The 22,311-nt window shown below is 50.0% G+C and overlaps 2 protein-coding genes across 16 annotated transcripts; both read left to right on the top strand.

The window, feature by feature from the left end:
• Positions 1-17: 17 nt before the first annotated feature.
• TARS2 (threonyl-tRNA synthetase 2, mitochondrial) lies at positions 18-15,692 on the top strand. 12 transcript variants are annotated; one of them, XM_019432758.2, is made up of 19 exons: positions 18-148; positions 457-653; positions 1,009-1,132; positions 2,739-2,863; positions 3,988-4,105; positions 4,475-4,539; positions 4,797-4,875; positions 5,999-6,145; positions 6,305-6,403; positions 6,726-6,755; positions 6,843-6,943; positions 7,676-7,838; positions 8,063-8,200; positions 8,368-8,445; positions 10,394-10,515; positions 10,724-10,825; positions 11,001-11,073; positions 11,668-11,782; positions 15,331-15,692. In XM_019432758.2, exons 1-19 carry the CDS (start codon positions 83-85, stop codon positions 15,477-15,479), a joined length of 2,091 nt encoding a protein of 696 aa, XP_019288303.2. In that variant the 5' UTR covers positions 18-82; the 3' UTR covers positions 15,480-15,692. The 12 variants fall into 12 exon arrangements, 10 of the variants coding, with proteins under 10 accessions (XP_019288303.2, XP_019288306.2, XP_019288305.2 ...); XM_019432761.2 differs by lacking the exon at positions 6,305-6,403; XM_019432760.2 differs by lacking the exon at positions 6,726-6,755.
• A 488-nt stretch (positions 15,693-16,180) lies between these two features.
• ECM1 (extracellular matrix protein 1) lies at positions 16,181-21,958 on the top strand. Of its 4 annotated transcripts, none has more exons than XM_019432767.2 (11): positions 16,181-16,384; positions 17,611-17,673; positions 17,772-17,861; positions 18,045-18,125; positions 18,223-18,303; positions 18,599-18,655; positions 18,960-19,276; positions 19,578-19,952; positions 20,510-20,730; positions 20,897-20,984; positions 21,645-21,958. In XM_019432767.2, exons 1-11 carry the CDS (start codon positions 16,312-16,314, stop codon positions 21,873-21,875), a joined length of 1,677 nt encoding a protein of 558 aa, XP_019288312.1. In that variant the 5' UTR covers positions 16,181-16,311; the 3' UTR covers positions 21,876-21,958. The 4 variants fall into 4 exon arrangements, with proteins under 4 accessions (XP_019288312.1, XP_019288311.1, XP_019288314.1 ...); XM_019432766.2 differs by having other exon boundaries at positions 17,760-17,861; XM_019432769.2 differs by lacking the exon at positions 18,599-18,655 and having other exon boundaries at positions 17,760-17,861.
• The last annotated feature ends 353 nt before the right edge of the window (positions 21,959-22,311 follow it).

The following is a 22,311-nucleotide window of genomic DNA, read 5'->3' as shown; positions in this document are numbered from 1 at the left end:
ATTGGGCCGGAAACCTATGAGAAATCCGGTGAAAGAGTCGAGGATAATTTGTTTAAGGATGTAGGCACGGGTTTGAAGGAACATGGGCCTGTGTCAGAGGTGGCGGCGGCTCCGGCTGTCGGGCTTGCAAACCTGCCGGCTACACACGGTGCGTGAGGTACCCACCCAAAAGTTAAGAACCGCATCGGACCCAGACCAGGCCCAAAGTGCAGGCTCCCAACCCCTGCCTTGAGCCCCTGGATCCGGCCCCGCTAAGCCTTTAGTTACAGCCATCTTTTCCCTAGAGTCGACCACCAGAAGAGGCTAGGGCTCCTAGTCTAGAGCCCTGTATCACCCAGCCCTCTTAAAGGCCTGGGTTTAGGATTAAGGCCACTTCGGTACCCTCACCTCCTGCCAGCCTCAATCCCAGGAAGGAATGATGGGACCTGAGTTACCTCCTAACATTTTTCTCTCCAGGCAGCTGTGCCAGCCCCTCCACAGTGGTTGGCAGAGCGGCTCGGCCTTTTTGAGGAGCTATGGACTGCTCAAGTAAAGAAGTTAGCAAGCGTGGCACAGAAGGAGCACCGGACTATTAAGATATCACTTCCTGGAGGCCAGAGGGTGGATGCTGTGGCATGGAGCACAACCCCTTACCAGCTAGCCCAGCAGATCAGGTACCAGACCATTTTGTACCTACCAGGATCATCCTTCTCCCTCTGTATTTCGCTGGACTCGAGCAGAGAATGAAAATTATGCCTGGTATCTATTCCATCTCTATCAAGATCGCCTTTTCATGAGAATTCATTTTCATCTGGGTTAGTTTCAGAGTCTCTACCCTTTGTTTATTATCCATTGGGAAAAGAAATGATAGGTTTTATTGCTCTGGTGCACCTTTCCCCATTTGCAAGCTTAGAACTATTGAGAGATTAGTCCCTGTCTTCCCCTGTGGACTGTGACCATGTCTTTTTCTTTGTCCTCACTTCCCCCCCCCCCCCCCCCCCCCCCCCCCCCCGCCTCCCAATTCCCAAGCTCAACACTGGCAGATACTGCAGTGGCTGCTCAAGTGAATGGAGAACTTTATGATCTGGAACGGCCTTTGGAGACAGATTCTGACCTCAGATTTCTGACATTCAGTTCTGCAGAGGGCAAAGCAGTAAGTTTCTTCCTTTTCAGGAATACAGTGACAACTAAACTAAGGGATTTTTAAGTGGGCATACTTCTAGTATTTCTTTTGCCTCAGTTTCTCCCTTTGCAGTTGGGAGGGAGACCTACCACAGACTGCTTGTCTTGACTAACCCTGGATAAGCTAGAAACTTAGGATGAAAATTTTCAACATAGGTCCATTAAGTAAACATCATTTGCACTAGTAAAAAGGAAAGCTGAAAATAGAAGGGTAATATGCCAGTTCTGTCACTTCAACCCTAGAGACATACATCATAAGTCATCTGTAACATATATTTTTTTATAATTTTTTTTTAATGTTTGTTTACTTGTGAGAGAGACAGAGACAGAGGTGTGAGCGGGGGAGGGGCGACAGAGGTTCCGGAGAGGGAGACACCGAATCTGAAGCAGGCTCCAGGCTCCGAGCTGTCAGCACATAGCCCGATTCGGGGCTCAAACCCACAGACTGTGAGATCATGATCTGAGTCAAAGTCGGACGCTTGGGGCGCCTGGGTGGCTCAGTCGGTTAAGCATCCGACTTCAGCTCAGGTCACGATCTTGCGGTCCGTGAGTTCCAGACCCGCGTCGGGCTCTGGGCTGATGGCTCAGAGCCTGGAGCCTGCTGCCGATTCTGTGTCTCCCTCTCTCTCTGCCCCTCCCCTGTTCATGCTCTGTCTCTCTCTGTCTCAAAAATAAATAAACGTTAAAAAAAAAAAAAAGTCGGACGCTTAACTGACTGAGCCACCCAGGCACCTCTACGGGCATATATTTTTTAATTCTAACTTGGCTTCCACAACTGAGCACACAACTCCTCCTCCCTACTTTGTCTTCTTCATGTCAGCTTGGGTAATATAGACCTCATCTACTAGGATCCAGAAAAATGGAGTTTTATCATCTTCATCTAAATGGTGACCAAAGGGGCGCCTTGGTGGCTCAGTGGGTTGAGCGTCTAAATCTTGGTTTCAGTTCAGGTCATGATCTCCTGGTTTGTGAGATTAACCCCTGTGTCCGGCCCTGCACTGACACCATGGAGCCTGCTTGGGATTCTCTGTCTCTCTCTCTGCTCTTTCCCACTAGCACACACACATGCACTCTCTCTCAAAATAAATAAACAACAAATAAATAAATGGTGAACAAATCCTAGAGGAGGGGTTGCATCACACTAGATTCCTGGAATAGAGAAAAATAGAACTAAAAGATCAAATAGAGCCCTTAGGAACTATGGTCTTGAGAAGGTAGTTTACTCTGAAGCCCTAAAAGGGGATGTTATAGGAGCAGAAAAAGAAGCCTAGGCCCTGTTTCTATGCTGTAGGACCAGGAAGCACTGAGGAGTGGGAGTGGGGGTTACCCCTGTCTGCGCATGTTTCTACTAGCCTTTTGTTTTCAGTTTTTCCTCCTTTTTACTGTTTAGTTAGTATTCACCTCCAAGGTCAGATTCCCCATCTTGTGATAGTTATTTCTAGAAGAGCCATACTGGTTTCACGCCAGCTTCTCTGAGAAGAGTATCAGAGAGTGAGGGGTTAAAGAAGGAGGTTATGAAAAAAAATAAAATAAAAAAACAAAAGCGGTGGTTATGAACTCCTTTCTTGTGAACCCAGGTGTTCTGGCACTCCAGCACCCATGTCCTGGGAGCAGCAGCTGAACAGCTCCTTGGTGCTGTCCTCTGCCGAGGTCCAAGTACAGAATGTGGCTTCTACCATGATTTCTTCCTGGGAAAGGAACGGTGAGTAGTGCAAGCAGAGAGGAGAATGATTCTGGAGTGGTTTCTGAGATATTTCACCATATTTTATTTCATTTGTCAGCTTTTTGGAATTTAATTGACAAAGTAATATATTAAAAGTGTACAACGTGAGGGGCGCCTGGCTCAGTCGGAAAAGCGTGTGACTCTTCATCTCAGGGTTGTGAATTCAAGCCCCATGTTGGTTGTAGAGAATTACTTAAACTTTTTTTTTAATGTTTATTTATTTTTGAGAGAGACAGAGACAGAGCATGAGTGGAGGAGGGGCAGAGAGAGAGGGAGACAGAATCTGAAACAGGCTCCAGGTTCCGAGCTTTCAGCACAGAGCCCGATGCAGGGCTCAAACCCACAGACCTCAAGATCATGACCTGAGCTGAAGTTGGATGCATAAGTGACTGAGCCACCCAGGCGCTCCTTAAACTTTTAAAAATAAAAAAATAAAGTGAACAAGCTGATAATTTAATATTTATATTCATTGTGAAGGGATTCCCACGATTGAGTTAATTAGTACATTCATCACCTCACTTCATGCGTGTGATTGCTTAAGGTTTACTCTTAGCAAATTTCATGCATACTGTATAGAATTATCAACTATAGTCACTATGTTCTACATTATCTTCTCAAACCTAATTCATTTTATACTGAGTTTGTACTGTTTCACCCGAGTGGTTTCTGCATCCTCTTCTGGGGCGTCAGGGATGTTCAATTTGGAAGAGAAAGTTTAGAGGAGGGCCTCTCCAGGCCTTTGCTGTGATATTGGTGCCAATTTCTCCCCTAGTCCATGCTTTTCCTTTTCTAATTCTCATTGAAACTTCTCTAGTCTTTATGAATTCTTTGGCTTTTATTTTTTACTTCATCCTTCATTACTATTGCCTTAATTATGTCTGTCCATATTGTCTGCATCCGACCTTTAATTTAACATATAGAGCTTTTGCTCCCACTGTAAAATTTATACCTGATTTCCTATTTATGTTTTCTGTCAGTTTGTCTGCCTTTACCAATAATTCTAGATGTCTGTGGAGAGCAGGGTTTCACCCCCTAGCCAACAGGTGTGGCACCCAGGTGATGCTTCTTAAAGGATGAACGCCAACAAGTTCTCACCTTTCCAGGACAGTCCGGGGCTCAGAGCTGCCTGCTTTGGAGCGGATTTGCCAGGAACTTGCAGCTGCTGCTCAACCCTTCCGGAGGCTAGAGGCTTCCCAGGATCAGCTTCGCCAGCTCTTCAAGGTGGGGTGGGGGTGCACACATTTAGGAGGACGATCCAAAAGCATGGGGGAAGGGGTGATTGTCTCCCAGGACATCTTTTTTTCTTTTTAACTTTTTTTTTTAACGTTTATTTATTTTTGAGAGAGCGAGAGACAGAGCACAAGCAGAGAGAGGGGAGGGGCAGACAGAAAGAGGGAGACACAGAATCTGAAGCAGGCTCCTGGCTCTGAGCTGTCAGCAGAGAGCCTGACGTGGGGCTCAAACTCTCGAACCGCAAGATCATGACCTGAGCTGAAGTTGGACACTCGACTGACTGAGCCACCCATACACCCCTCTCCCAGAACATCTTTATGGGAATAGAGACTTATCCTCACTCTTCTCTCCTTCCAGGATAACCCCTTTAAGCTTCGCCTGATTGAGGAGAAAGTGACAGGTCCAACAGCAATAGTATATGGGTGAGCGTTGTCAAAATGGAGGGAAATGGGGAGGTAGGTATGCACAAAAGAAGGCCAGAAATAGGATGAGGGAAAGAAGGTAGAAGGTAGTCTGTTGTTCAGAAAAATAATGGGAACAAGAAATTATTTTTATCTCCCATTGCTCTTGCTGTCTCTGTAGAACAGGTCTTACATTTTTTTTCTGTCTGCTAGAGGCCAGGAGAACACCGGAAGCTCAAGAATTTGGAGACCACTAAGTGTTCCCTCCTTTCCCCCAGGTGTGGCATGCTGGTAGACCTCTGCCGGGGCCCCCACCTTCGGCATACTGGACAGATTGGAGGACTGAAGCTGCTGACGGTCAGTTGTGAGGGCAAGGTTAGGTTAAGACTCCTGCTTTCACTGGGATGAGCAGGGGAGTAGGAAGATGCTCTCTCAGCCCCTTCTCTCCTCTTATAGCTAAGGGAGGAATCCAGTAGGAGGAAGATTTCTTGGTTCCTGCCTTCCACAAACTCCCAGTGTGATGGCAGCTGCTGGACATCCTGCCGGAGCTCAGAAGCCAATTCACAATCCGTAGTTGGACCTCAGTGCTAGGGAGGTGGAGAGGGAGTGTGAGAACAGTCTGGACAGGGTCACATAGGGGAGGCTGCTGTGGAGAGGGTGTGTAGAACCCCACTGGGCAGGCACAGGGAGAGTATTCTAAGTTCAAGTCATGCCTTTTATGAAAATCCTGTGCCTGGGCCAGGTGAGTTATTTGTTCGGTGGAATGGGAGCAGGGAGCGAGAGGAGAGGCAGGAATATGCAGCCAAAAGCCCTGGACTAAAAACCTCTCATCTTGCTTAGTCCTGGCTCTGCCATAGGTAAAGTATGTGGCCTTGGGTAAATCTCCTTACTCATTTTCCCCATCTATAAAATAAGACTGTTGTTAATTCCTGTCCTACCAATAAATCCACGTCACAGAGACAAAGTCAATTAACACAGGTGAAAGTGGTATAAAACGCTGGCTGTTTCTTGTTAAATTGTTTGAGGAAAGAGTAGGCAGAAGCATTTGAATTTCATGTGGCCAGGAATAGGGCATAGTGGAGATTGATAAGCAGGTGGATAGAAACAACAACAACTGACATTTGACCGGAGCTGAAGGTTACTCCCATGAGTAGTCATTGATTAGAGGTGGGGGAGGGGGGCTCTAAGTACAGAGAGAATGTACTGGTGGGAGAATGGGGAGAAAAAGAGGTGGCAGGATAAGGTTAGGCTTGAACAGGATACAAGTGGGAATTAAGCATCCAGTGTGTCTAAGGTTGTAAACATGGCAGGGGTTCTGAGGGGTATCACGCTGATGGAGGCAGTGGAAAATGGAGTGAGTGCTGAGACGGGACACTTGTGGTGCGTGTCGTATGCTCAGAATCAGACGAGCATCAGCGAAGGAGAGCTTGGGTACCCGCAGTCCCTCATCTTCCCTTTGACTCCCTCTGTTTTCCCATAGAACTCGTCATCCCTGTGGAGGTCTTCAGGTGCCCCAGAGCCACTGCAGCGAGTGTCAGGGATCTCCTTCCCCACAATGGAGGAGTTGAGAGCCTGGGAAGAAGGGAGGGAGGAAGCGGAGTTACGGGACCACCGGCGCATTGGGAAGGTACGGAGATTGGAGAAGGAGAGGGTGCGTGAAGGAACCTAATTGTGAAGCTGGGAGCAGATTCTGAATCCAGCAGATTGAGCAGCTCCATCAGTTATTTCTTCTGGGTTCCAAAGTCCTTGCTTCTCTCTCCAAGTGACATTGCCATTCCTGACTCAGGCACAGGAGCTCTTCTTCTTCCATGAACTGAGCCCCGGGAGCTGTTTCTTCCTGCCTCGAGGGACGAGAGTGTATAATGCACTGGTGGCTTTCATCAGGGTAAGGGGGCCTCCAGTCCAGAGGAGGGACGACCAGAGAGGAAATCAGGACCCAGAAGCCAAGTGTTAGAAGAGCGGGATTAGAAGCACGAACATAAACATTATAAGGTGCTGGTGGCCTTTAACAAGGTCCTAGGAATGTGTGGTGCACAGAGCGGGGAGCGTAGAGAGGGAACACGGTACTTAATAGGTTGTAGTTGAGATCAGCCTGACCTGAGGTCCCCGGAGGATCACACACCTGCCTCTCCCCGACTCTGCCTTCCATATTTGTGCTGTCCTCCCCCAGTCACTCTGCCTTCCATATCCTGTGCCCTCCTCTCCAGGCCGAGTACACCCGCCGTGGTTTTTCCGAGGTGAAAACCCCCATACTGTTTTCTACGAAGCTCTGGGAGGTGTCAGGACACTGGGAGCATTATCAGGAGGATATGTTTGCCCTGCAGCCCCCAGACTCTGACAGGCTCTCCAGCTCCCTGAGTGACCACGCTCCTAGCCATCCTGCAGACACACTCGCCCTGAAGCCCATGAACTGCCCTGCACACTGGTGAGCTAGGAGCCAAGAGGCCTGGGTCCTCCCAGGGCTGGGGGTAGGCAACCAGGTTGCTGAATATGAAGTAATAGAAAGCGCCTTGGCAGAGCACTACAACACCTGATTCGAGTCTTAAATCTGCACTCCAGAAAACCTTGTGAATTTGGGAAAACCATTGTGTCTCTCTGAGCCTTAGTCTCCTTGTATAACATCAGGGGTTTGGAGTTGCTGTCCGAAGTTCCTCTTTCACCTCAGTGCCTGTCACACAATAGGGGCACAGTAAATGAAGTCTGCTGCTGTTGTTCTGAGAAATGCACTTTGGTTTTTGTTTTTGTTTTTAAATTTTTTTTTAATGTTTTTACTTATTTTTGAGACAGAGACAGACCATGAACGGGGGAGGGGCAGAGAGAGAGGGAGGCACAGAATCAGAAGCAGGCTCCAGGCTCTGAGCCATCAGCCCAGAGCCCGATGCGGGGCTCGAACTCACGGATCGCGAGATCGTGACCTGAGCTGAAGTCGGACGCCCAACCGACTGAGCCACCCAGGCGCCCCTGAGAAATGCACTTTGAACCAGGAAGGGCTCAAACTGCTGAGTGGGATGGACAGGACTTGGGGGGAGGGCATGCCCAGGCTGGGGAGAGGGCATGCTGATGGCGCAGAGAAAGTAAGCAAGCACACTGGGCAGAGATGCAGTCTGCGGGGGCTGCTTTTCCCTGTGGCCCTGACCCTTCCTCATCCCCATCTCAGCCTGATGTTCGCTCACCGGCCCAGATCCTGGCGAGAGCTGCCCCTGCGCCTGGCGGACTTCGGGGCCCTGCACCGGGCCGAGGCCTCTGGCAGTCTGGGGGGACTGACCCGGCTGCGATGCTTCCAGCAGGATGACGCTCACATCTTCTGTGCACCGGATCAGGTGGCCCTTCCCCAGCTCCAGCAAAGCATTTCTAAACCGCCTTCCATTCTCCATTTGAACTGCCAACACTCCTGCTCCCTGTCTCCCTCTTTGTATACTACAACTCAGTTGTATGATAGCCCCAGCTTGCCTCTATGTTTTTGCCCTGTGTTTCCCCCAAAACTCCCATCACTCCAGAACTCTAGGTTGCACACAACTCACTCACCCTTATTTTCTGTCCCCAGCTTGAAACAGAGATACAAGGCTGTCTTGATTTCCTCCGCTCTGTCTACACTGTCCTTGGCTTCTCCTTCCGCCTGGCTCTATCTACCCGGCCATCTAGCTTCCTGGGCGAGCCTTGCCTTTGGGACCAGGCTGAGCAGGTGAGGAGGCAGATAAACCACTCTCTGATGGCAGAAGAGGGGAGATGGGAATTGGGGTCCTCAATAGAGGCATATGCCAACCAGGTCATTTGTTGGGGGACTGGAGGGGTCTGTTGCTTATAAAGTCTAAAATGATACATTCCTCTCTCATCTCATTCCCTTTAAAGGTCCTTCAACGGGCCCTGGAAGAATTTGGAGAACCCTGGGAACTCAACCCTGGAGATGGTGCCTTCTATGGGCCTAAAGTAAGTTGGGGATCCTCCTAAGAGTTGTATTTACTCATTTTTTGTTTTGTTTTATTAGGTATTTAATAGACACAAAGGAATATTTTTTAACTTGTATAGGATAGAAAGAAGACCAGTATGTTCCCTGGCCCCGTGGAGCTTATGGTCCTGTGAGGCGTGTGGGAGGCAAATAGGCATTTCAGGGCCACTGAACCTGCGCTTGCAGGTACCAAGGGAGCATATCATTCAGGAGGGAGGGTCAGGAAAGGCTTCTTGCAGGATTCTCTTTCTTTACCTTTTTTTTTTTTTTTTTTTTTTTTTTTTTTGAGAGAGAGAGGGTGTAAGTGAACGAGGGGCAAAGATCAAGAGAGAGAGAGGGAGAATACCGTAAGGGGAAGAGAGAGAAGCAGGGCTCACCCAGGGCTCATGTTTTCCCTGAAGTGGGGCTCGGACTCCCCCGATGTAGGACTCGAACTCATCAACTGTGAGATGATGACCCAAGCCGAAGTTGGATGCTTAAAGACTGAGCTCCCCAGGTGCCCCTGCAGAATTCTCTTTCTAACCTTAAAGGTCATTGTTGGCCAAGGAAAGAGGGGTTCCAGGTGGGAACAGTGCAGGCAGAGGGTGGAGGCAGGGTAAACAGGGCAAGTTGGAAGAAGTAAAACAAGTCAGGGGGAAAAAAGGACTGGAAAGTGTCTACTGGATTCCATGAAAAGGCTGTTAGATGTTGAAGCACCATTTCTGGTACAGAGGCTGGGGTGGGAGTCAGAGGTAAATGAATGAACATAACTCTTTTGAGCATTTTGGCTCTCAAAAAGCAAAGGAGAGTAGCAAGAGGGGCCTGGATAGTCAAAAGAGATTTTGATGAAGAGAGAAATTCAAGAATGTTTAGCTCTGATAAAAGAGAGCGTGTTTGAGTCAGGGAAAAATTGAAGTTGTAGAAGGGGTTTCAGTGGAGGGAAGTTCTTGGGGAGGTTTGAGGGGTGGGATTGAGAGCCCACAAGAGATCACCTCTGCCATTGTTCTGGAGGCAGGAAGAAAGGTTGGAGGCACATGCAAGGAGGTCTATAAGTGTGGTGACAGGAAGTTGAGACACTTTTCGTCTCATGATGTCATTATCTGATTTCCCCATAAAATGTGAGACAGGATCATTTGCTGAGATGGGAGTAGGGAAGAGGGGAGTTGTTAGTGGGGGCAGTGAAGATAGGAAGAGAGAGGAGAAAGCTTGAAAGTCCTTGAAGAGAACAGGACACAGAACTGATTAGGGCAGCAGGGGATTGCCGACAGCAGTCAGGGTCCACTTGAGGTTCAGAACAGGGATTTGCATGGCGGCATCAATCCCCGTTTATGTATCTGTTGTGGTATGGGACATGCTGGGCAGCTCTGAGCAGTTCTGTTGCAGGGGCAAGGAGGTGGGGGGCAGGAGTGCCACCAGGTTGAGGATTTGCCATGGGGATGTGACAGAAGAACAGTGATAGAGGGGAACCTGGGAAAGTGGTTCCAGCCACATGGGGAAAGAAAGAAAGGTGGATGGAGCCTGTGAATGGGAAGGAAATAGAGGAATTAAGCAACCTGGAAATTAAAGAGCCATTTGTAGGAATAATTGTCAGAGCCAGAAAACCAAGAGACAGTAATCAGAGCAGGGTGTGTGATGGACTGTTCCAGAGGTGTAACCATTCTGGGCGATGACAAGATGAAGGCTGTATCCATAGGGTGGGTGCAGGTAGACATCCCGGAAATGACGAACTCAAGGAATTCAGAGGCCAGGGTGTGGGTGGGTCATTTGTATCAAAGTCCCCTAAGGTCATAATACCATTATCAGGTAGAAAGAGCTACTGCTGGGGTGTCCAGTGAGTGAAGTAAGAGTACAACAGAGCTGGGTGAGGAGTCTCTCAGAAAGCCTGGCACGTAGGCAGGTGGAAGGTGGGTGGTGCGGACAGTAGAGGGTACTGCTTCTGGTTGCTTTTAGGCCTCTGTCTCTCTCCTCCAGATTGACGTGCACCTCCGCGATGCCCTGGGCCGGCCCCATCAGTGTGGGACAATCCAACTTGACTTCCAGCTGCCCCTGAGATTTGACCTCCAGTACAAGGGGTACAGAACCGTGCTCATCCCCTTTTCCCTTGGCTGCTAGTGGAGTAGGTGGAGAACAGCGTCTCCTTCTATCTTTGTACCTAACATGAAACTCAAATCCTTTACACCTTCACCGGAGCTGAATATTGCTTAAAAACCAGAAGGTAATCTCGTGTGCATATCTCGTGACATTTCCTCTATTCCCTCCTTCTCCCTTTTTCCCTCCAAGGCAGGCGGGGGCCCCAGAGCATCCAGTCGTCATTCACCGAGCAGTGCTAGGTTCTGTGGAAAGGATGTTGGGAGTGCTAGCGGAAAGCTGTGGTGGAAAATGGTGAGAACTCTGGCCCCACATTTCTGTTCTGGTCCTCAGACCAGATGGTACATGCCCCAGATCCTGGTGCCCTCAGACTCACTCTTCTCTTTTCCTCTCGAATCTGCTCTCTGCAGCCGTATTTGTAGTCGAGCTAGAGTAAAGAGTTTGCCTTCCTCTCTTCTCTCTCAACCAGGCCACTGTGGCTGTCCCCGTTCCAGGTGGTGGTCATCCCTGTGGGAACTGAGCAAGAGGAATATGCCAGGGAGGTGAGGAGAAACTGGGGGTGCATGCACAGGGGCTAACGCAGGACTACGGCGAGTCCGGGGCTGAGCAGTGGGTAGGAAGAAGTCACACAGCACAGTAGAAGGGGAGTAGCACTTGGAGCCACAGGACTGGTCTCGAATGGGTGCTGACATATATGCTGGATATTCCACATCTGAGAAATGACACTAGTTCCTTGCCTCGTGTGTGAAAATTAAACAAATTCACAGATGTTAAATGCTGACAGTGGAGCACTTGGTACAAAAGGGGCTTAGGTAAATGTCAGCTGCATGTTTCCTTTCTAGAGGAAGGGTGTGGACAGTACAGAGTCAAGTAGCTGGTTGGGTAGAGCCGGGCTAGAACAGGCAAAGCAGGCAGAGTCCGGGAATTGGTGGCAGGTGCAGCTTCAGTAGGAAGCAGACAAACTATGAGGGACTGGGGAGGGGCCTCGGTGCAGAGATGAATGAGGAGGGGTTGTCCACAAGAACCAGAGAGCCTTGAGGCAGAGGACAGAAGACAGAAGACAGCATGGGGAAGATTGGTATCAGGCTACTCTAGCCCCTGAGCCTTCAGTTCCCATCCTCAAACCCCTGCCCCAGGCGCAGCGGAGACTGCAGGCTGCAGGGCTGGTCTGCGACCTGGATGCCAACTCGGGGCTGACACTCAGCCGGAGAGTCCGCCGGGCTCAGCTCGCTCACTACAATTTTCAGTTTGGTAAGTGACCAGCAGCACAGGCCCTCCGAGCCCAGTGCTCCACCAGCCTTCTACACTGTTCTTTCCTATTGGATTTGCATTAACTAGGGCTCAGTCCCTGAGCGAGACTTTCAGGGAGCCAGGATTCAGGACACCTGAGCTGTTTGGGCCCTCAGTTCCTTCACCCCCTGACAATCAGTTCTCATCCTCAGAAGAACTTTTTCTTTTTAAAAAATTTTTTTAAATGTTTATTTCTGAAGGAGAGAGAGAGAGAGAGACAGAGCATGAGCAGGGGAGGGGCAGAAAGAGAGGGAGACACAGAATCCAAAGTAGGCTTCAGGTTCTGAACTGTCAGCGTAGAGCCCAATGTGGGGCTCGAACCCACAAACCATGAGAGCATGACCTGAGCCGAAGTCGGACGCTTAACTGGATGAGCCACCCAGGCATCCCATTTCTTCTTTTTTTTCTACCACTAATTTATTCTTTGAATTTGTGCAAGTCATAGAAGATCACATCACAAGTATGAAAAGCACTTTCTTACCTAGTGCAGAATAATATTCTCAACGAAACAAAAAAAGTACAAAATCACAGACGTGAGAAAACATTCGATGAGATTTGGGTTATTGCAACATATGTTAGAAAGTGAATACCTTCGGGCACCTGGGTGGCTCAGTCGGTTAAGCGGCCGACTTCGGCTCAGGTCACGATCTCGTGGTCTGTGAGTTCGAGCCCTGCGTCGGGCTCTGTGCTAACAGCTCAGAGCCTGGAGCCTGTTTCAGATTCTGTGTCTCCCTCTCTCTCTGACCCTCCCCCATTCATGCTCTGTCTCTCTCTGTCTCAAAAACAAATAAACATTAAAAAAAAAATTTTTTTTTAAAAAGAAAGTGAATACCTTCAAGAGTAAGGCTAGGGTTTTTGTGTAGCCAGCCAAAGTGTTTGAATTTTACCTGTTGGGCCTGTATTTTCAGACATCTCTGCTAAAGTTCCCCTTAAGACTGAACTGAGATCATGTGAACTACATTCACCCTGGGGAAATTGCCCAAGGTTCAGAGTATTTTGATGCAAAGGTAGCATTTCTTTTCAGACTCACGTTTTATCCTTACAATTTTTGTATATTTTGTCACTCCTGATTATATACATAGCAACTTTAATATTCTTTATTTTTATTTTTATTTAAAAAATTTTTTTTTTTTTAACGTTTATTTATTTTTGAGACAGAGAGAGACAAAGCATGAACGGGGGAGGGTCAGAGAGAGGGAGACACAGAATCTGAAGCAGGCTCCAGGCTCCGAGCTGTCAGCACAGAGCCCGACGCGGGGCTCGAACTCATGGACTGCGAGATCATGACCTGTGCCGAAGTCGGCCGCTTAACCGACTGAGCCACCCAGGCGCCCCTATTTTTTTAATTAAATTAAAAATTTATCTTAATTGAAGTATAGTTGACACACAATGTGTCACTTCTATACATTACTCAGTGCTCATCACAATAAATGTAGCTACCATCTGTCACCATACAATGTTATTAGAATATTATTGACTATATTCTCTATGCTGTACTTTTCATCCCTATGACTCACTTATTTTATAATTGCAAGTTTGTACCTCTAGTCCCCTTCACCTTTGCCTTCCATCCCCCAACCTGTCCACCCTAGCAGCCACCACTTTTTTGTTCCCTGTATTTATGAGATTGTTTCTTTTGGGGATGTGCATGTGTGTGTTCATTTCTTTTGTTTTTTAGATTCCATATATATGGGGCATCTGGCTGGCTCATTTGATAAAGCATGTGACTCTTGATCTCGGGGTCATGAGTTCAAGCCCCATGTTGGGTATAGAGATTACTTTTTTAAAAAAGTGAAATCATGATATTTGTCTTTCTCTGACTGACTTCACTTAGCGTAGTACCTTCTGGGTCCACCCATGTCGTCACACATACAAAATCTCACTCTTTTTCAGGCTGAGTAATATTCCAGTGTACGTGTGTGTGTGTGTGTGTGTGTGTGTGTGTGTGTGTGTGTGTGTACACCCTGTGTATTTATCCATGTATCTGTCAGTGGACACTTGGGTTGCTTCCATGTCTTGGCTACTGTAAATAATGCTGCAGTAAACATAGGGGAGCATAAATCTTTTTGAATTAATGTTTTCTTTTGGGGGGGTAAATACCATGCAGTGGAATTACTAGATCATTATGGTATTTCTATTTTTAATCTTTATTGAGGACCCTCCATACTGTTTTCTACGCTGGCTGCACCAGCTTACATTCCCACCAACAGTGCATGAGGGTCCCTTTTTCTCCACATCCTTGCCAACACTTGTTATTTCTTGCCTTTTTGGTGCTAGCCATTCTTCCTGGTGTGAAAAGATATCTCATTGTGGTTTTGATTTCCATTTCCCTGATGTTTAGTGTTGTGAAGCATCTTTTTATGTACCTGTTGGCCATATATGTCTTCTTTGGAAAATGTCCATTTAGGCCCTCTGCACATTTTCAAATATGATGATTTGGAGTTTTTTGGAGTTGAGTTGTATGAGTTCTTTGTATATTTGGGGGGGTATTTTGTTTAAGTTTATTTTGAGAGGGAGAGAAAGCAGGGGAGGGGCAGAGAGAGAGAATCCCAAGCAGGTTCCACACTGCCAGCACAGAGCCTGATGCGGGGCTCAAACCCACGAACCATGAGATCATGACCTGAGCCCAAATCAAGAGTCAGATGCCCAACCAGCTGAGCCACCCAGGTGGCTTATCATTTGCAGATATATTCTTCAGTTCAGTAGGTTACTTTTTCATTGTGTTGATAGTTTCCTTTGCTATGCAAAAGCTTGTAGTTTGATGTGGTCCCAGTAGTTTATTTTTGCTTTTGTTTCCCTTGCCTGGGGAGACATACCCAGAATAAAGTTGCTTAGGCTGATGCCAAGATATTATTACCTCTATGTTTTCTTCTAGGAGTTTTATGGTTTCAAGAAAACAGTTTTCTTCTGACCTCCATCCTAGCTCTTGGTGTCTGTTAGGTTAATTAACCAAAGGAGCATCAGAGAGAAAGGGACAGGAAGGATTAATCAGGGATTAATTAGTTAGCTTTGTTTATTCTAGACCTAGTTGGAATTAGCCCTGAGGGATGATAAGGAGCAGAAACTCCTTTGCCAGATTACTTGATCCTCTCATTTTACACTCCCACTTGCCCATGAGCTCTTAGAGCAAGTTACCCCATGACCCCACGGGCTTGCATGTGTTTCTTATACCCCTGCCACCCTCCCCTCTCTCTAATGCCCACACACAGAGTTTCTCTCTGGGTCTGCTTCTTGGTCTGTTTGTCTTTTTCTGTGGCTGACCCTACTGTCTCCGACCCCTAGGCTCAGGACTGGAAGTGATAAGGCATGTGGAGAATGTCTGGAGCATTTCCTTATCCGTCAGGATGATCAGGAAACTGGAAAGCAAGAGGCAGCTAAATATACCCTTTTCCTGAACCTTATCTGGCCTCTGCTCTCACCCTTCCTAAAGATTTAGGTCTCTTGAATTTTTGTATATCCCATGTAGAAAAATGTGCCCTGACAGTCTCAAACCTCCCCTCTTCCCGCAGTGGTTGGCCAGAAAGAGCAGAGTAAGAGAACAGTGAACATTCGGACTCGAGACAACTGCCAGCTTGGAGAGTGGGACTTGACTGAGGCTGTGCAGCGGCTGCTGGAGCTCCAGAACACCAGGGTCCCAAACGCTGAGCAAGTGTTCTGAGCTTTCGTATATAGACGCGGCAGAGACCCGCGGGAGCTGCCAGCCTCCCTTCATGTGGAAGAGCCCGAACTGACCGCCAGAATCCGGAGGCCCCCAGGCCCCTCAGAACAAGTGTGGAGGCATGAGCTTGCTCTCCTGGAAAGAGACTTGATCTGGGGGAAGCTGTAGCTATTTGGATGTGAGAGGAGTGAAGCAATAAAGAATAAACTTGAAGTTTCCGGGTATGTGTCTTCATCTCTGATTCCTGAGTAGGCATAAAAGGGAGTTTGACCCTGTCTCCATCTCTTTGATCCTGGGGTGCTGGGGAAGCAGAAAGAGGGCAGCCCTGGCCTCCCCCTGGGAGGGGCGCTCCTGGGGTAGCTGTTCTGTCCCCTACCCAGGATTCCTTAGTGCCCGGTTTCCCCAGCCCACTTCAGCAGGTGTACTGCTCCACAGTAGGCAGCATGCAGACAGAGGACTTGAACCGAAAAGGCAGGTCTCAACATCTCTTACTCCATGAGTCGCAGAATCCATTTCTCTGGAGATCATAAGAATGCTATCCTCCCCTTACTCCAGTTCTCCTCAGTCCTCTCAGAAGGCTTCAGGGTGAATTTGGGAGGAGTGGCTGCCAGGCCAGAGGAGGAGCAGCCGGGACTGAGTCATGGCAGGAAATAGGAGGGAGGGAGTGATCCCCAGATAGCCAAATAAAAGGAGAAGGAGCCAGCCCCAAGGTTCACAACAGCGGTAACAGCAACCGGAGAAGCAGGCTCCCAGCAGCCCAGCCCTTCAGATCCAGATCTACCTGAGACAACGACCCACCTCCTGGGTGCCACTGACCAGTCCTTGCCCCAGGATGGGGACCATGCACAGAGGAGCCTTGGTCTTGGCCTGTCTGGCTGTTGCTTCTGTAGCCTCCTCCGAGGGAGGTGAGTTGGGGTTGGAGGCAACATTGGGCAGAGGCCCTGGCCAGCGTGGGCCTGGGGCCTGGGTCCAGCCATCCTCTGAATGGCTCATCACCAGAAGGGTGATTGTCCACTTGGCCTTGGTCCAAGGTGGGCCTGGGTACTGGAGCTGAGGCTTTAACCAGGGAGGGGAGCAGGTGCACAGAGGGAGAGTTTCCTAGAGCTTGCTGCCGGAAGACATAAAACTGGAATAAAATGGACAATTCAGTGGGTGGCTAGACTCCCAAAGTGAGGGGATCTGCCTCAGTAAGATATATATATATGGGGCCTGTCAGGCAGGGGAGAGAGAAAGAATGGGGCCTCCTGGCTACTCAAAACTGATTTGCTGACCCAGAGAGCCTGGACTGCTTCCCTGCCTGGTTAGGAGAGGAGTAGAGAGGGTGTCCGTCCACAGGGCACCAGACACACTCTATCTAGCACACATATAATCTGCTGGATGCTGGACAAAGTGCTACCAAGGGAAACTGTTGAGTGCCACAGATCTGGTCTGTATCTGGAAGGCCCGTCTGTTCCTCCCAGGTGCTAGTCTTTGGTGACTGCACATCAGCCACAGGCGATACCTTTCCCTGCAGCTGTGGGGCAGTTTGCCTCAGGGGTTTTGAATCATCCCAGTCCCCAGGTCCTAAACTGAAACCTAAGCTAAGGAGGATCTGGGACCAGCTGAAGGAGAGGCACTTAAACTTCAGTGTGGGCTTCTTATGAGAAGGCCCACAGATGTTTAAAGGGCCTAGAGGAGGTGAACAGATAAGACCCCAACCAGTTCAAAGTTGGGACTTGCTCCTGTAGAAAACTAGAGAAGCATCAGAGCTGAGAGGCTGAGAGGAGGAGAACCCAGGAGCCCTGAGGAAGAGACACTGACAGATTAGGGTTTCCACCACCCCATTCCTCCCACCCCAGCCCCATGTCACATTCCCTTCAAGCCTGGACTCAGGAAACCCAAGGCTTTGAGCCTGGTGGAGGTGAGGCTGTCAGAATATCATGACTTTCTCAGAACCCAATCAGTCACACCTAGGTGGGTTTGGGGGGAGGGTGTGGATTGATTAGGGGACATGGGACAGGAGCAGTACGGAAAGGCTTCTGGTGTCTTGGTCATCTTGCCTACACCCTTGATGTCTACTGTCCCTGCATCTTGTGCTTGGGGCCAAGAAAGTGCTCCTCAGATCCACCCTGACTCCCCCCTCTTCTTTCAGACTTCAAGGCTCAAGGGCAGAGGGAGCTGGGGCCAGAACCCCTCACTTATCACATTCAAGAAGGTGAGAGTTTGGGTGAGCAGCATGGGATTGGGGGGGGGGGGGAGGACAGGAGAAACTGTCCACTCTATCTCCCCTCTTACCTCTAGTTGGCTATGCAGCACCCCCTTCCCCACCCCAGACCCGAGCCCTCCCCATGGATCACCCTGACACCCCTCAGCCTGGCTTTCACTTTGAGGGACAGAGTGAAGGTAAGTCCACCATGCACCCTTCTCAGTTACCCACTCCCCCCCACCCCCCACCCCCCACCCCCAGCCCCAGGTTGCTGGTTGGGCTTACTTCCCGTTCTTCAGATGGGGAGGGGTGAGGAGGCCCTGCCCATTCCTCACTCTGGTTACAAGGGGGGGTTCACTCACACACTCCCCCTTCTGTAGTACAGCCCCCTCCCGCTCAGGAAGCCATCCCTGCCCAAGAGGAGGAGCTGCCCCCTCCCCAACTCCCCATGGGAAAGAAAGGTGAGTGCTTGCCCATCCCCCTCCTCCCTCTGCCACTACAATTGTGCTGCCATCAGTCTGACCCTTGCTTCTTTGTGCCCTCACTCCTGTCTTGCAGTGGAGTCCCCTCTCCCTCAGGAAGCCATCCCCCTCCAAGAAGAGCTGCCCCCTCACCAGGCCCCTGTTGAACAGAAGGAAAGTAAGTGACTCCCTCTCCACCCTCCCGACTGATGCGCATGGGCTTTGGGGGCTCTGCCACTCGCTCGCTGTGTAATCTTGGGTAAGTTATCTCCCCAAGCCTTAGTTTCCTCATCTGGGAAAATGGGGAAACAAGACCTCTTTTATAAAGTTATGAGATTAAGTGGCATAAAAGGCGCATTTTGTTTTCTCTTGTGTCTGTACTGACTTCCTCTTTATGAGTGGCAACTGGCCACGTCCCCCTCTTCTAGTCTATCCCAACATGGCTTCTGTTTACACATCTGCTTCCACCCTAGTAGACCCACCTTTCCCACATCAGGAGGAAATGACCTTCCCATCTAACCAGAGAGAGGGTGAGTGACAGCTCTGGTCTGTCCGTGCCCCTGATTTAGTGCTCAGGGCCCTGGGGTGGGAAGTCTGAAGCTTGGGAGGCAGCACAGGGGAGCAGGTCTGACTTGTGGGGACTGTAAGAGTGACACCTTTCATGCCCCACTTCTCTTCCCTTTCCATCAGCCATTCTGAAGGTAAAAGCCACAAGTTTATGTCTGTCTCTTTCCCCCTGTATCCTCTCAACCCCAAGTTCTTTCAGTCCTCCCAGCTCATCCAGACTTTCTCTATTCCTCTACTCGTTCTCCTTCCCTGTTTTCCCCATTCTAGAAAAGCCTTTCATGGAACATAGCCCCCCAGAGCCTGAGTCTTGGAATCCAGCCCTGCACTGCCAACAGGGCCTGTCCCCAGGGGGCTGGGGCCACCGGCTGGACGGCTTCCCCCCTGGGCGACCTTCTCCAGACAATCTGGACCAGATCTGCCTTCCTACTCGCCAGCATGTGATGTACGGCCCTTGGAACCTACCACATTCTGGCTACTCCCACCTTACTCGCCAGGGTGAGACCCTCAATTTAGTGGAGACTGGATATTCCCGCTGCTGCCGCTGTCACAGCCATGCACACCGCTTGGACTGTGCAAAACTTGTGGTAGGTGTTGGGCTCTTGGTTCTGGGACTTGTCCTTTAACCTCCAGACAGTGTGTGTGTGTGTGTGTGTGTGTGTGTGTGTGTGTGTGTGTGTGAGAAGGACTAGAGGCCTCGGCCTTGGCACGTAGGAACCCCAGGTCCCTTTTGCTGGCCCTACCGTGGGCCTCCTTAGTGGCTGGAAGGGCAGAGAACAGCCTCTGCTTCTTTCTTATCTACCTGCCCAGGGTCCTTTTCTGGAGCCTGGGAGGAGGACAGGAATGTGGACAATGGGCTGCTGGGCTGATCCATCCCTCTTGCTCTAGTGGGAGAACGCAATGATCCGATTCTGTGAGGCCGAGTTCTCGGTCAAGACCCGACCCCACTGGTGCTGCAACCGGCAGGGGGAGGCTCGATTCTCCTGCTTCCAGGAGGAAGCTCCCCGGCCGCACTACCAGCTCCGGGCCTGCCCCAGCCACCAGCCTGGTATTTCCTCGGGCCCCGAGATGCCTTTCCCCCCTGGGGTACCCACTCTAGACAACATCAAGAACATCTGCCACCTAAGACGCTTCCGTTCTGTGCCACGCAACCTCCCAGCTACTGACCCCATCCAAAGACAGCTGCAGGCATTGATCCGGCTAGAGGGGGAGTTCCAGCGCTGCTGCCGGCAGGGGAACAACCACACCTGTATGTGGAAGGCTGTAAGTGGGCGTCCCAGCCCCCCAAGAGCAGGGGAACAACCACACCTGTATGTGGAAGGCTGTAAGTGGGCGTCCCAGCCCCCCAAGAGCCCGTCTGCCTGCCCACCCATCTCCGACCTCTGATCCTGCCGGTCCATCCATCCGTGTACCTCCCCACTGTGAGCTCGTCTGCCCGTTCGTCTGCTTGCAAGTGTCCATCCATCCACTGTCTTCGTCATCTGTGTCTGTTCATCCTAAACCTTCATCCTGCACTCCTGGCCTCGTCCACCCGTGATCCCACACATGCACCCGTGTGCCATCCATCCGTCCAGCTCTGGCCTCACCTGACCCCCTCGTCTACCACTCCAGCTCATCTCCCGTGGCCCGTGCCAAGCCTCATTTGTGCTTCCATCCCTTCCTCCTTCCCAACACCATACATCCATGCCCTCTGGTTGTTTGTCCTTCCCTCTTGACACCTGTGGCCGGGAGTCCCTCATCTCATAGTGTAGGGCAGTAGAGGGTCAGAAGAGAAGGGGCCGAGTGTCCAGACTTCTGACTTCCCTCTCTCTGGCCCACAGTGGGAGGATGCCCTTGATGGATACTGTTATCGGGAACAGTCTGTAAAGACCCACCACCACTCGTGTTGCCACTATCCTCCTAGCCCTGCCCGCGATGAGTGCTTTGCCCGTCAGGCTCCCTACCCCAACTATGACCGAGACATCTTGACCCTTGACCTCAGCCGAGTTACCCCCAACCTCATGGGCCATCTCTGTGGAAACGGAAGAGTTCTCACCAAGCAGTGAGTCTTGCCCGGTTCTTCTCTCTCTTCCCTTCCCCCAAACCTTCCTTCTGGGGCATCCTCTGGGGGCACTCTTGGTAAGAGCAAAACCATGGTCTCCAAGCACCATTTTGGTGCCTAGGGATGCATAAAGACCCTGACCCTTGCCCCTTTCCCACCAACATAGTAAACAGATTCCTGGGCTAATCTGGAACATGACTGCCCACTGCTGCGACCTGCCATTTCCAGAACAGGCCTGCTGTGCTGAGGAGGAGGTGAGTGAGGGCAGCAGGGGGGTCATAGTCTCCAAAGGAAAGCAGGGTAGGGGAGACAGAGGGCTAGCACTGCAGGCCACCCTTTCTCTTTAGTACCTCACACCCCCCGCCCACAGAAATAGAGGACTAGTGGGGAAGATCTTTTTCTTGGTTCCAGAAGTCTTCATTCTTTTTTTTTTTTTAATGTTCATTTATGGTTGAGAGAGAGAGAGAGAGAGAACAAGCAGGGGAGGGGCAGAGAGTGAGGGAGACACAGAATTTGAAGCAGGCTCCAGGCTCCGAGCTATCAGCCCAGAGCCTGACGTGGGACTCGAACTCACGAACCGTGAGATCATGACCTGAGCTGAAGTTGGACGCTTAACCCACTGAGCCACCTAGGCACACCCAGAAGTCTTCATTCTGACCTGATCTGCTCCCTACCTCTAAGTTTTTATTATGCCTTCTCTGGGCCCTAAGCTTTAGGCATTTCCAGATGTGCACATATGTCTGTCACAAGGAATCTAAGTATGCAAGGCAGCCTTGCACCCTCTCTGGCCCCAGGAAGGGATCCAGGGAGACAAGCCGAGAGCAAGGGGACTTTGAACACCCAAGTATTGATGCTTGACCTCCATCCAACACCTCCTTCCCCATCATCTCTGCTTTACTTTTCTCCTTCATCAGAAATCAGCCTTCATTGAGGACCTGTGTGGTCCCCGACGTAACTTCTGGCGAGACTCTGCTTTCTGCTGTAACCTGAGTCCTGGAGATGACCAGACCAACTGCTTCAACACTTACTATCTGAGGAATGTGGCTCTAGTGGCTGGAGACACTGGGGATGCCAAGGGCCAGGGGGAGCAAGGCCAACGCCGGGAAGAAATATCAGCCCCACCCCCTGAGCTCAAGGAAGAGTGAGTCACCCAGAGCCTCAGAGGATCAGATTGGGGGAACCCCACCCTCCTTGAACATTCATTACAGTAAACACCTCTTGGATTTGCCATCCTCATTGTCTTTAACGTCTCACATACAAACACACCCTTCTAAGCCTGGTAGGATTTTCTTCAGTGACTGGCCCCAGAGGCCCACTGTCCTGCCGCCATTGACTGAGCAGAACCATACCACAGGCTATGATGGTACCATAACTCAACAGCTTAACTTCACTATTTGTCATCTTGAATTTATTAACATATTTGAACAACAGTGTCACCTTGTCAGCTAGCTATCATCATTTAAAGGCAAAAAAGATATGGTTTCATGTCTTGGGTGAGACCCCAAAGTGCCATAACCCAGCCCTACATTTTAAAATCTTCACTCTTGAAGTCCATACTTTGATTCATTCCATATCCATTTA

This window comes from Panthera pardus, unplaced genomic scaffold (genome assembly GCF_024362965.1).
Source record: "Panthera pardus isolate Hobbes unplaced genomic scaffold, ASM2436296v1 HiC_scaffold_11, whole genome shotgun sequence".
Taxonomy (NCBI): domain Eukaryota; kingdom Metazoa; phylum Chordata; class Mammalia; order Carnivora; family Felidae; genus Panthera; species Panthera pardus.
Note: the sequence above shows the minus strand (reverse complement) of the source record. Positions and strands in the feature narration are given on the sequence as shown.